At 41.6% G+C, this 13658-nt stretch overlaps 2 protein-coding genes across 2 annotated transcripts; one reads left to right on the top strand and one right to left on the bottom strand.

Moving 5' to 3' along the window:
- The first annotated feature begins 2704 nt into the window (after window positions 1-2704).
- Window positions 2705-4952, top strand: LOC109237958 (protein SUPPRESSOR OF K(+) TRANSPORT GROWTH DEFECT 1-like). Its single transcript, XM_019404355.1, has 6 exons — window positions 2705-3199; window positions 3333-3401; window positions 3473-3538; window positions 3642-3740; window positions 3923-4078; window positions 4484-4952. The coding sequence occupies exons 1-6, from the start codon at window positions 3032-3034 to the stop codon at window positions 4607-4609; spliced, it is 684 nt and encodes a 227-aa protein (XP_019259900.1). The 5' UTR covers window positions 2705-3031; the 3' UTR covers window positions 4610-4952.
- Window positions 4953-5560: 608 nt separating this feature from the next.
- LOC109237944 (pentatricopeptide repeat-containing protein At2g27610) lies at window positions 5561-12652 on the bottom strand. The gene is made up of 6 exons (XM_019404341.1): window positions 12375-12652; window positions 12225-12333; window positions 11803-11955; window positions 11586-11716; window positions 10272-10400; window positions 5561-9448 (listed from the first exon to the last, which is right to left on the bottom strand). The coding sequence occupies exons 1-6, from the start codon at window positions 12650-12652 to the stop codon at window positions 6913-6915; spliced, it is 3336 nt and encodes a 1111-aa protein (XP_019259886.1). The 3' UTR covers window positions 5561-6912.
- Window positions 12653-13658: the final 1006 nt, after the last annotated feature.

Raw genomic sequence — 13658 nt, forward strand, 5'->3', positions numbered from 1 at the left:
TTCAATATCTTCACATAGGGGTGAAAACTCTTGCTATCATATTATCATGCATATAGTTATAGCAAGATACATTTGTGCACAAATTGCACTAAGGAAGTGGTACTTCGTGACCATGAATTTTATATGCTTTAAGCAATTTAAATCCTTCAGGGATTGTTAAGTCATATAAGCCATATAATAGACTTTAGATGCATATCAAGTTTTCATGTCATGCTAGACATATAAGATATCGAAAACTGATTGCACATACCATTGACTTTATACTTTCAAGTGTTTTTGAAATACATGTTCAAAACTACATGTCTTTCATATGAAACCAATTCTATTCGAATTATTTCTTCAGACTTAAGATCCTCATATATATATTTAGCGCTATCATAGATGTCGTCGACAAACATTTTATATCGGTTCCAACCTCCTTATTTTTCATAAAGACATGACATAGAGATCTCTTCATTCATATTTTCAGGTACCTGAATCTCTCCTGAGATTTTATGAAGTGTTATGTCATGTGATCTTCTAGATCACTTGCCTCCTTATTATGATCATTTGCTCATCTTCTATATTAAGAAGTTTATTTGAAACCGATTTGTCTATATGCTTTAAGCGTACCGTAGACGTTGTCCTTCTAGGACTTAATAAGAGCATTTGCAATGAGAATATAGTAACTTTCTTTGGGTCAGCAAATGCGTCTGGCATGCTTTGCAATAAATTGCACATGAATTATCCTTTTATGAACTTCAAGTTCATATTATTTTATTCGAGGATCTAGATGTACAAATGATAATTCATTCCACGTAAATTTTTCTCAACTGTTTATCATGTCTCCCCCTCATGTTAGAAAAACTAACTTGTTTCCTCAACTTTGAGAACCCATCTTTGTGCGTTATGATGTTAGTCAAAATATATACCGCACATCAATTATAATAAGATGGAATTATTTGATTCCTGACCCTGAACCACTTGTGAGGGGAGAATGTAATATACTTTCGTATATAACCTATATCAAACTGATATAGATAACTTTGTTCTCATAAGCACTTGTTTAGCTATTAAGTAGAGGCACTTAATAAATCATTTTGCTAAACCAACTGTGATGTAAACCAACTTATCAAGATGAACTTCTTGAATAGAAAATCTGGAAATTATGCTCGAAACTAAATTAGTGAGCAAGTTACCTCGCAAACATCGGCCAGGTTGCGGGTTAATAATAATCGCACATGTAACCATCTCATAGATGCATCTTATGTGGTATACATGGCAGGTGAATGAGCCCATATTCACCTTTGATATTTCCAGCATTCATGGGATTCAATCCCAATTTTAATTGGTCTATTAATTAATGAGAACAAGCAATGTAAGAGAATTCGTAAAGAACTTTCTAGTTCTTTAATATTTACCCATGTGAATTCTCTTTTATGTTTGCACATCATACTTAAATTGATATGGGTAAACCAATTATGCCAACTGAATAAATTATCAATATTGATAAACTTCAGGTTTACACCATGATGTGTGCAATTATGAATAAACTTCAAGTTTATTATGATATGTGTTTTTATATCAATAAATATCCACTTCATTGTGGTATTCTTTTGTTTATGTAGTACAAATTGGAGAATAAAACGGGTAGCTTTTCACATACATATTACCCCGCTACAAGTTATAGTAATAGAAGATATATGGGTCAGAATCTGACCTCACGGTAATTAACGGAGTTAATTTCGTCTTGAGCTAATCCATAATTAATAAGTGGTATGGCCACTTATTCATAAGAGGATTCGACTCTTGTTCGATTTAATCTACGAGGGCACATCCCATTCATTTCCCCATGGGGACGGAACCTCAGCGTGGCCACGGCCATTTATTGCCAGCTCACGAAGCTCACATCTATAAATACTAAGAGTGGAAGCCCTAGAAAGGGGGGCTGCTTCTTGACCACTATTGAGGAGAGAGAGAGAAGAGAAAAACATACCATCTTATGGGAAGTGAAAACACCATGGTAAGGCTCTGAACCTCTTCATGGAGAGGCAGACCAAACAAATATTATCAATAAAGATTTTGAATGTTTCTCCCCTTAATTCTGAGCACTTATTCTCGTATCTTTCATTTGGTCCAACGGATTATTACGATTTGCTATGATTTTCCCGTGATTATTTGACTCAAAAGTTATTAGATACCTTATGAGTATAAAACAATATAAATAAATCACGGGAAAATCATAGCAAGCCGTAATAATCCGTTGGACCAAGTGAAGGAAACAAAAATAAGTACTCAGGATTAGGGGGAGAAACATTAGAAACCTTTATTGATAATATTGGTTTGGTCTGCCTCTCCATGAAGAGGTTCAGAGCCTTACAATGGTGTTCCTCTTGCCCATAATTTCGGTATCGTTGTCTCTTTTTTCTCTCTCAATGGTGGTCAAGAAGAAGCCCCCCTTTCCAGGGTTTCCTCTCTTGGTATTTATAGCTGTGAGCTTCGTGAGCTGGCAATAAGTGGTCGTGACCACGTTGGGATTTCGCCTTCATGGTGGCGTATAGGCCATGGCCTTGCTGATCGAATCAGATGCGGGTTGAATATCGTTAATTCTGAGTGGTCGTGCCACTAATTAATCATGAATTAGCTTAAGACGGGATTAGCTTCGTTAATTATCGTGGGGTCGGATTCTGACTCATACAATGTATAATGACTACTTCCCTGAAAATTTGATGCTCTCTGCTGCCATAATATGCTGGCAATGTCAAGATGCCTGATTTATTTAATGACCCTACTTGCAAGTACTCTGAAATATCTGCAGTTTCCGCTGGTAATAAATCTTCCAACTGCACTATGGATTTCTCTTTTAGACTTGCATATAACGATCTAGATGAATGTATATAAACATGAGTTGCCTGCATGAATGTTGTCGTGTATCTCTTCTTTTTAAGGATTCTCTCAGTTTCCCGTTTTCAAGAACTTAGACTGGAAAGTTGGCGAGTGCCAACTGCTATTTTCATGCAGTGTCTCATCATCAGACCTTGTATCCAAGTGGATGGGTGAAAGTGAGAAGCTAGTTTCAAACCTTTTTCAAATGGCTCGTGAAAGTGCTCCTTCCATTATATTCGTTGATGAAATCAATTCCCTGTGTGGACAGCGAGGAGAAGGAAATGAGAGTGAAGCTTCCCGACGTATTAAAACAGAACTCCTTGTGCAGATGCAGGTAATTGATATATCGTGGTTATGGTGTGATTCTTTGATCTCTCATAACCACCCCTTCTCCCATCAGAAAGAAGAGAGGACGAGAAATCCCCCTGGCTAAATGCGCCTTTTCTTTATTCAATTTGTATATTCAGGGTGTTGGACACAATGATGATAAAGTTCTTGTTCTTGCAGCAACAAATACACCCTATGCCCTAGATCAGGTATAGAATGATCTGCAGTATAAAGTAGCATATCATAGAAGTCTTTTGTTGACAGATATTTTTCTCTACAGGCTATACGGCGAAGATTTGATAAGCGTATCTACATTCCTCTCCCAGATCTGAAACACATGTTCAAAGTAAATCCTGTTCTGTAATTTTTCTCGGGAAGTGAAGTTCAGGGAAATACATACTGCTATTTCTCTTGTTAGATCTCTAGGTTATTCTTGTTACACCTTGCAGGTTCACTTAGGTGATACCCCCCATAACTTGAGCAAGAGTGACTTTGAAGACCTGGCCCGTAAGACAGAGGGGTTTTCTGGTTCAGATATTTCAGTTTGCGTAAGTCTGGAGCCTAATGAGTTTGACTTTATGTGTTACGCCCAACATGTTGTTTGCCAGTTTGTAGTTTGGGAAGAGATCCTTTCTTCAACTCCAGTCCAACCTTCTAAACGATGAAGGAAAACAAGGGAGCAATTCCTCTATGTTCTGCTAATGTATGTATACTTGCTCTTCCTGGACAGGTCAAGGACGTGCTATTTGAACCTGTACCAAAAACTCAAGATGCTATGTTCTTTACTCAGACTTGTAATGATACCTGGGTGCCATGCGGACCAAAGCAACCGGGTGCTGTGCAGACGACTATGCAGGAGCTTGCTGCTAAAGGACTTGCATCCCAGGTACTCTGGATACATATATAGTTTGAGATCACTACAATAATTAATTTTTCACTTGGCCGCTAAACTGTAACTTGTGGATATATGGGTTTTAGCTGGATATATTGGGGGTTAATAGTTGCACATTCCTGGAAACTTGACTTCCTTAAGTTATTCAGTAATTAAATGTGATTCTACTGTTTATTTTTATAAGGTTTACGCATCATACACTTATGTGGAACTAAATGCAAGAGAGATGGTGCAGTTACTGAACTACATCTTCCTAAGTTTCTGTCCTGAATGGCTAGATTACCCAAAAGAAAGGGTAGCCGATATCACCTGATATTTTAGCATGATATGGGTTTGGATAAGTTGTCCTTCTAACTGGATGGACTAGTTAAAACAGCTTGCTGTTTAATGCCTTTGCAGATAATCCCGCCACCCATTACAAAGACAGACTTTGACAAGGTTCTCGCACGTCAAAGACCAACAGTTAGTAAATCTGACCTTGAAGTGCATGACAGATTCACAAAGGAGTTTGGAGAAGAAGGTTGAAGAAATTGATGTATCACTGGTAACTGCTATACCTGGAGTTGCCATGATTTGTATTTTCTGCTGCTTGTATGAAAAATTTGCAATATTCATCAAAGGCTCTTCAAACGGGACGTTGACATTCTTTATCCTTTTAGGATTTGTGTTAGTTTTAGCTTTGCATGTATTTAATGTCAAGACAGAACATTGCAAGTATCTTTGGTTGTATGCCTTTTACAATTCTAATTGCAATCACTTTTATTCACAAATTGTCAGCAATTGCTCCCATTCTTTCCTGTTGTAGTTTCTCCAGAAATGCCAAACCTGCCGGTTGGATGGTGACAATGTATAGTAAAAAAGTTGGTAACCTCTCTTTTCTTGTGATCAACTTAATTTATGTGACAGTTTAACTAGAATTTCCGAGTGTTACCGGTTGGAGAATATATTAAAGGAAAAGGTACTGCTGCTCTGTTTACAGTGAGACATCAAAGAATTTCCTAATGTTACCTGGCATCAAAGACTTGCCATCAAAGAACAAAATAGTGAGAATTGGTTCCTCATCTGCAACATTTCGGTCGATGTTTAAACTTTTGCTTGTTGTCAATTGAAGCTGCAGACAATGTCCATGCACCCACAAGTACTAAGTGAAGTCATGTTTGTAGTCATTTCATAACCTCCTACTTGCCTTTGAAGTTTTCAAGGGGATGGCTCTAAGTAAAATACAAGTGTACTTAAGCTCATGATTGGTGCAAGCTTCATCTTCAAATGGGTCTAACATAAATGGACGCACATTCTTTTAAACATTTCTTAACTAATAGCTTATTATCACTATGGTTATTAGGATTATGCATGAAGACTCAACCATAATTTGAATGCATGTGGATTATAAGTGTAATTTATGTCTCAAATCATGTTGATCTAATCATTCCATCAATATTATCATACTCTATTCAATTCCAAGTCTCAAGTCCAAATTCCTATTTGAAAGTTCCTCTGAATCGGTCAGTCAATTAGAAGAAGAAATACATGACTGAGTAAACGACTCATTCTGAATTAATAGGAACCACAACAGTCCAAGCTGCCTAATAAGATCCATCATAACCTAGAATAAAATTTAGCTCAAGATAGGACTTAAGAAAATCATCGTAGAACTCCTGAACATCAAGAATTTAGGAAGAAATAAGTAGAAAGAAAAAGAATATCTGGTTGAAACCCTTGTCTTGTCAAGAATTCTTTGTCAGTCCTTGTTCTCTCCTCAAAACTTCATCCAAGATTGCATTTAGACATACTACAAGCCTCCTCTTACAGATCTCCCCAGAATCCTCACCAAACAAGGAAACCTAACAATTTCCAGAGAACATGGTTGACCACAGATGCATACAAGTCGAAAAGCCAGTGCATATGCACAACCTCTCTTCTCCAAGTCTGATTTATACATGCACAAAGGTCAACAGAATCAAAAGATTGGCGAATATGCACCAGCATCCCAGCACATATGTGCTAGGCAACTGCTATTCCATTTTTTTGCCCTCGTCTTTTCTAGCTACTTCCTCATTAGCAATTAACTCCGAAGCTTCATGTTGCCAGTATCTTAATCAATAGCAGCGTCGAGGACATAGATCTTCTAGAAGAGGTTATTATGGGTAGCAGGGAGATCTCCATGGTTTCAGTCATGTCAAAAGATGTTGCTGAATGGTCCTTCCTGGGCGCGATTATTTCCAGGTCCTTCAGAATTTGGCATGCTCAGTAGGTTACAATGAAAACTTTAATCATAAAGAAGAGTAGAAATGAAAGAGCAGCTAGTTGATCTTTGCATCGTTGTTGCAAGATCACCTTTTCTATAGAATACAGCCTTAGGAGCATCAAGGCCAGAAAAACCACGTTGAACAGAATACTAGCAGACGTACTTTGAATCTGGGGTAGTGACAAGAGGCACCAGCTCTTTTAGCTGCTGGAGGAAACCCCTCCATTCAAATGAATGCTTCTGACTGTTATCTCTAAGGCAGATCAGGCTGTCGACTGCTCTTGAAAGATCAGCCAAAATAAAAACTTTGCTATCTCCTCAGTCCGTAAAATATAACCTCATGACTTCCCCAGATATCTGAAGTTCGCACAGTCTCTGTTTCTTCCTCTTGACAATGCACTATCAAAGGTTGGATCCATGAACTTTACAACTATTATGATAGCACTATCTGGAAGCTGATAATTGATGCAACTTCCTATATAGGCCTGTCAGCTAAAGCTCCATTAGCTAATGGAACCTTTGCTTCTACAAACACCAACAGAGATATGCTGATATCTCTTAGTTCTTTCTAAGGAACTTGAATTCACCAATAATCACCACACGAGCATAGACCTCCTTTAAAGTGATGGAATCTATTTGAATCCCTGACAACAATTTCCCTTCCTTCTATCTTTGAGATTAACTTAATAACAGTGTGACAGTCACCACAGACTCTGAGATTCTTCACAATGTGGATAGGAATTCCCGGAGATGTGGCAATTAATCCAAAAGCAATAGCTAACCTTTCACTGTGCCGAGAAAGAATGGCTTCTTTATGTTCATCTTCCACATCATGAAGAACATAATTCGTATCCGGCTTATACCCTGCATCCTTCAACCGGACGCTTAACTCGTCGAGTTTCATGTATATACTATCAGATAAGGGATGTGAAACATCACCCGCCATGAATGAGTAGGTCTTGTTCTTAACCTCAATCCAGCTATAACCAATCTCCTTTTTAACTTTTCTCACATCCATTAGTTTTCTTACTTTTGCTCTTTCTTGCCAATTTCCAGTTGCAGCATAGAGATTAGATAGGAGGACATATGCAGCTGAGTCCTCAGGCTGAAGGGAAATTAAATTATCTGCGGCAAGTTTCCCAAGCTCTACATTGCGGTGAACTCGGCTTGCTGCCAGAAGAGTACGCCATACGATAGCACCAGCAGGAAATGGCATTCCGTTGATAAGAGCCATGGCTTTATCCAGCATACCAGCTCGGCTATACAAGTCTACCATGCAAGAGTAGATCTCCATTGTTGGTGAAATATGTAAGTCGTTTACCATCATGTCAAAATACTTTTGACCTTCATTCAGCAGTCCTGCATGAGTACAGGCAGAAATAACTCCAATGAATGTTATATTATCCATTTCTAAATTCCTTTTTCGCATTTCCTCAAATATCTTTAGTGCTTTTCTGCCATAACCATGTTGTGCATATCCTGATATCATTGAGTTCCATGAGACTAGGTCTCTTTCTTGCTGTCTCTTGAAAATCTCATTTGCACTTTCTATGTTTCCTCTTTTAGCATACATAGTAACCAGGGCACTGCTCACGCAGAAAGCATTACTATGACCTGATTTTATAGAGCTTGCATGAAATTGTTTTCCTTGTTCCACTGATGCCATGGAGGTAGTGCATGCATTGATGATGCTGGAGAAGGTAAACTCATTTGGCCAAACCCCACTTTTGGATAATTGCCGGAAAACTCTCACAGCACCTTGAATGTCTCCTCTTTGCGCATAACCAGATAACATAGCAGACCAAGCAATGATGTCCTTCTCATCAATTTCTTCAAAAACTTTTGCAGCCTCACCAATATTCCCTGTTTTCACATAAGCGTCTAATAATGCAGTTCCTACAGTAGGTGAACCCTCGTACTTGGTTTTGATAATTTCTGCGTGTACTTGGAACAAAGAAATAGAGGGTTGAGCAGCAAGAACAGTTGAATAAGTGAAATCATTTGGTTTAATACCATCCCTTTTCATTTGACAAAAGAGATTCGCTGCTTGCTCTGGTCTATTATTCTGCATATACCCACCAATCATTGCTGTCCAAGAAACCACATTCCTGGATATATGCATCATAGAGAATAACTTGAAGGCATCATCCATTTCCCCGCACTTAGTATATGAGACCATGAGTGCCGTTCTAATATTATTGTCTAAATAGAACCCATTCTTAGTAACCCGGCCATGAAGCTGTCGTGCAAAAACCAATTCTTTAAGGTTAGTACATAATTTAACAGCCGTAACATAGATTGATCGCGTCAGTTCAACACCTGAAAGTCTCATCATGTGGAACAACTTAAGTGCTTCAGAATAAAGGCCATTAGTCACAAGACCAGCAATCATGCCATTCCAAGACACTTCATTCCTATTTCCCATACTTTCAAATACAACTGTGGCCTCTCTAACCATCCCAGACTTCAAATACATATTGATCAAAGAATTTCCCACAGATGTTATCACCTCAAAACCACACTTGATAACCATAGTATGCACTTGAATTCCGTTTTCAACTGCACATTTATCGGCCAAAACTCCAAGAACTGTTGCAAAAGTAAACGCATTAGGACTAACTCCTCCAACTAACATCATATGAAACACTTGTAACGCTCTATCAACCAGCTTATTGCACGAATAACCCGAAAGCAAAGAAGTCCAAGTCACAACATTCTTGTCCTCCATTTCGTCAAACACACTCTGACCTTCATCCACGTTCTCCATTTTCATGTACATGTCAACAAGTGAAGTCCCAACACTAACATTGTCAAAATATCCGGATCTTATACAGAGTGCATGCACTTGTTTACCAAAAGTTAGATCAGAGAGGCATGCACAGACCTTCAATATACAAGAAAGGCTAGACCCATCAATCAAAAGTCCGGTACGATGAATACCCACAAAGAGATTCAGAGCCTCTTCATTGAAACTGTTCCTGGAGTACTCAAAAAGCAAGTGATTGTTCAGAGAAACTCTCTGTGGATTTTCATCAAACAGGTGGTGCACGTGGCGATAATCTGAACATGCAGCTGATTCAGCTTGAGTTTCTGCTGCCAAATCAATGGCCTGCNCAAGGCTTTTTGCAAGCAGTTCGTGTGTGATTCAAGTGTGCAAACCAGAAGCTACATGAACCCGATTGAAGAACCAGCTCCATAGAGAGTTTTATGTGTCTTTCTTTATTTCTAGTTCAATTGTAGTAGGTGGTTTTATATTGTACCTTTCAGCTTTCATAGAAGCAATTGTAATAGGTATTTTGAGTATTCAAGATAGAGTTAACTTGAAGTTGTCGCAGCAGTTAGAGGCTGGTTGCCACAACGGGATTAGAGTTAATCCTCAGGTTTACAAAGAGTTTTGTAAATGCAGTTTTGGCTCAGTGATTTTAGTGGAAGTTTGGGAAAATCCTACTGAGTAGTAGGTTGTGGTTTTTTCACCTTTTGAGCCAGGTGTTTTCCACGTAAAATCTCTGTGTTCTTTATTTTATGTACTTTTAATTCCGCAAACAGTAGTAATAAGTACACCTAGAAGAACCAGGTCCTTCCAGAAGCAGTTTAAGCGAAAAATTGAGTACCACACAAATCACCCCCCCTCTTGTGTGGTATTGACGTATAGAACATCACCCCCTTCCCTTATGAGAAAAGAGAAAGGCTCCTAATCAAGAACAAAGCAACATGAAAATCAGCAAAACAACCCGACTTGGCCTAAGAGCCGGTCGAGTCAGTGTGATAGCACATATGTCGCATCAATGGATCAGAGTATATCTCCAACGCCTTGCTCTCCAAAAAGAAACAAATCACAGCACGCTCCCGATAGGGACATCTCCACGAAATACGTCCCGAAATACTCGGAGACTTAGGAAATCCGACATCCGGACGACCCCAGGGTCGAAACGCCGGGCTCACCAGGCCCCGAAAAACAACTCCGGGCTCATCGAGCCCCCAGGAACAGCTCCGAGCTCATGAAAAGTTGTCTTCAAGAAAATCAATGACTCGGAGACTTCCACCAATCTCCACGCACTGGAAAATCCGAAACTGTAAGACCCTAACGGGCAGCCTCGGCAAAACCAGATCTACTCTTCGTACACTGTAAGACCTCAACAGGCGTAGCAAACTGTAAGACCTCAACATGCATGAAAAATCCCGCAGTTTAGGCTATACGTCGCATTTGTAAGAATCCCCAAAGGGCATACCCTTGGTGTAGTCGCCTAAAACTGCTTCTCGGGATCAAAAATGGCCCCGGCCAAACACACACGACTCCGGTCGAAACGGCTGCTATAGCCCAAAAAACGCAACTCGGGGACGCCCGACTGTTGCTAAAAAATCCTCTGAATCTACTTCGGAAAGAACCGGTTAAACACAGGCTTCCCTTAACAGGCAAAAAAAAGAGTCCCGACCACGTCGACTCCAAAATCGCAAAAGCGTCGATCTACTCGACCTATGGGCTATGAATCTTCCGAGGTGCTCAAAACATCGCCGATTACAACTTGAAATCGAGGTTCTTTTAGAACCGACGACGGGTCGGGCAAAATAATTAATAAGACCTTAACGAGAGGAAACAAAGCCTACAAAAGCCTCCAGGCCTCACATCAAAAGGTCTCTACGACCATACAGCGTAAGAGCCATTGTCGCCAGCTTGAAAATTGATAACTTGAGGATTAAAGTGAGCTCGAATTGTGACCCGATTCGGAGACCAGATCCAAAATAGTTAACCTAAGCAAAGCCTCCAGGCCTCACATCAATAGGTCCCTGCGACCGAACAACATAAATGCCATTGTCGCCGGTTAAGCAAGCCTCCGGGCCTCGCACTAAAAGGTCTCAATGACCAAGTAGCAGAAAGGGCACCATCACTGGCCAAGAGCTCAGATGAGATTTAAGGGTCGATTACAGCTCGAGTCACAACACGACTCGGAGACTAGGCCCAAAAGTCATAATACTCCCTAGAGCGTGACAGTGATGCCGCTTTCTCCAGACGGAACCTCCGGAAAGATCAAAGGGTCAATTACAGCTCAAATCGCAATGCGACTCGGAGACTGGACCCGGAAAATCGCCAAACGCCCAAAGGTAGAGAATAAAAATCATTATCGCCAGCCCAAACGGGCTCGAAGGTAAGATAAGCCCGAGTCAGGATTCCGACTCGGAGACTGAACCCGAGGGCAATTCGATCACAAAACACCTAAATGCACGGCCCAAACAACGCTATCAACGGTCGAGACAAACCTCCGGGACGCGCGCCCACAAAACCGCTTCAGTCCAGAAACACAAAGGGTCATCACCCTCCTCCCATGCAGGCGAGAAAAAGCCGGAAGGCCAATCAGAGCTCGAGCCGTAGCACGACTCGGAGACTGAACCTGAAGGTAATCGAAACACAAAAATTACGAATTACAGGGCACAGTCTCGGCCCGCGATGTATGGTGGGATCTATACATGTATATACGCGATCAAGGACCCTCTCCAGCTCGGCCCCAACAAATAAAGAACTTGGCATCAAACTCCGCTCCCTTGGCGCATCCAATCTCTTCCGAGGGATCAAAGCCTCTGGCACGAATCTCCGCGAAAGTCCCCCTATCTGCATATTCCCCGCTGCTGCCTACGCGATCAAGGGCCCTCTCCAGCTCGGCCCCAACAAATAAAGTAAGCCACTATCTTTTGCTCCGCCCGATCAAAAGCAATAAAGGTATCAAAGAAACAAAACCCCAAACCCTTTCTCGTATATATATANATATATATATATATATATATATATATATATATATATATATATATCATGCACGAAGATCGCCCTCTCCATCTGCAGGAACCCCGCGACCATATCAAAAATAAAACGGTCAAGTCTACGCCCCGCGCCGAAAGGAATACAGCTTGTCGAGGTGCGCCTTCTACGGCCTCAGCAATCGACAACCAAGCTCCGCGATTAGCCTCCTGGCTCGGGTCAATTCCCCCGAGAAAAGGAGCCCCCTGCATCGACCTGATCGGGATACTCCTCGGCGAAGGCCACAAAATAGTTACCCTTCAACCTTTGGGCCACCTAGTCGAAGGCTATTTCGGCTTATCCACTTCGCCTGATGTATCTTGAGACACCCGAAGACGGAACCCGAGAATAATTCAACAGCGAATGCGCCTGAAGAGGCGACCCAAGCGACGCTATCAATATGCCATCGGCAGTCAAGACAAATCCTCGAGCCACGCACCCGCAAAAATCGCTTCGGCCTAGAAGCACAAAGGGTCACCACCTTCCGCCCGTAAAGGCAGACAGGAGCCGGAGGACCTAGTGAAGCTCGAGCCATGATGCAGCTCGGAGACTAGTTCCAAAAATTGATCTACACGATCGAGAGCAGCGACAAAAAAAAGGTACAAAAGGAACAAATGCCTTTAAATTCTTCTTATATTACATGCAAAAACATTCTCCACCTACAGGCACACCCCGCGCGCCAGAAACAAGGTTACAAAACGACGGAACCTCTATTTTTCGCCAAAAGGGCTGCATTTCGTCAAAGATCGCCCTCTACAGCGTCCACAAAGAGTGACCGAGCGTCACCTTCATCCACCTTGGCTCAGGCCAACTCCTCTGAAAAATCAAGGCCCCTTGATCCAGCTTCCTCGAATACCTCTCTCCAAGTTCAGCAGCGAACATATTCTTCGATCCTCTCCTCGTAGTCAAGGGCTCGCCTCGACTCGGATCGAACGTCAGCAACATCCTTCGTACAAATCTCCATCTCTCGATCAGCCCTGGTTCGGCTTGATGCCGCTTCCGCCGGGTATCGATTACCTCAGCCCTGACCTTCGAGAGTTCAGACTCACGTCTCTCAATCATATCCACCTGAACCGTGGCATTCTCACAGGACAAGTTGAGTTGAACCTCGAAGGCAGGGATCCTAGCCGAAGCACTCATCCCCTTAAAAGCTTGAACCTGCACTGGAGCTCTTAGCTCCCCGCAGGTAATTTCGGCACAAACAGCATCACCCTTAAGAATTTTTGCAGATCAGGCCCGAAATTATCCAATGCTCGGGTCCTAAAAAAAATAAACCAGCCCGGATCTAAGGCCACCGCAAGCCTACGAAAAGAAGCTTCAGGTACAAGAAGGAAAACACGAGATACACCCCTGCAGGACATCTCCGTATACCCCTAAACAAGTAACAGAGGGTTTCGAGGAGCAACGCCAACGCCAGCGGCCAACGCTAGAGGGGATAACTCGCCCGAAGTCCAATACGCGCCTTCCCCAAGGAACGGGGCCCCGATGAGCTCCAAAGCACCAACGCCGGACAAAGGCATGCGCCCGGGTTCGTGACTCCC

The sequence above is a fragment of the Nicotiana attenuata genome, unplaced genomic scaffold (genome assembly GCF_001879085.1).
Source record: "Nicotiana attenuata strain UT unplaced genomic scaffold, NIATTr2, whole genome shotgun sequence".
NCBI classification, from domain to species: Eukaryota; Viridiplantae; Streptophyta; class Magnoliopsida; order Solanales; family Solanaceae; genus Nicotiana; species Nicotiana attenuata.

What these genes read in the sequence shown, in the direction of transcription:
- LOC109237958 (XM_019404355.1), top strand. Translation starts at nt 3,032, where the DNA reads ATGGGTGAAAGTGAGAAGCTAGTTTCAAACCTTTTTCAAATGGCTCGT. An exon ending in AACTCCTTGTGCAGATGCAG is followed by an intron (nt 3,200 to 3,332) that starts GTAATTGATATA and finishes TTGTATATTCAG; the next exon opens with GGTGTTGGACACAATGATGA. An exon ending in ATCTGAAACACATGTTCAAA is followed by an intron (nt 3,539 to 3,641) that starts GTAAATCCTGTT and finishes TACACCTTGCAG; the next exon opens with GTTCACTTAGGTGATACCCC.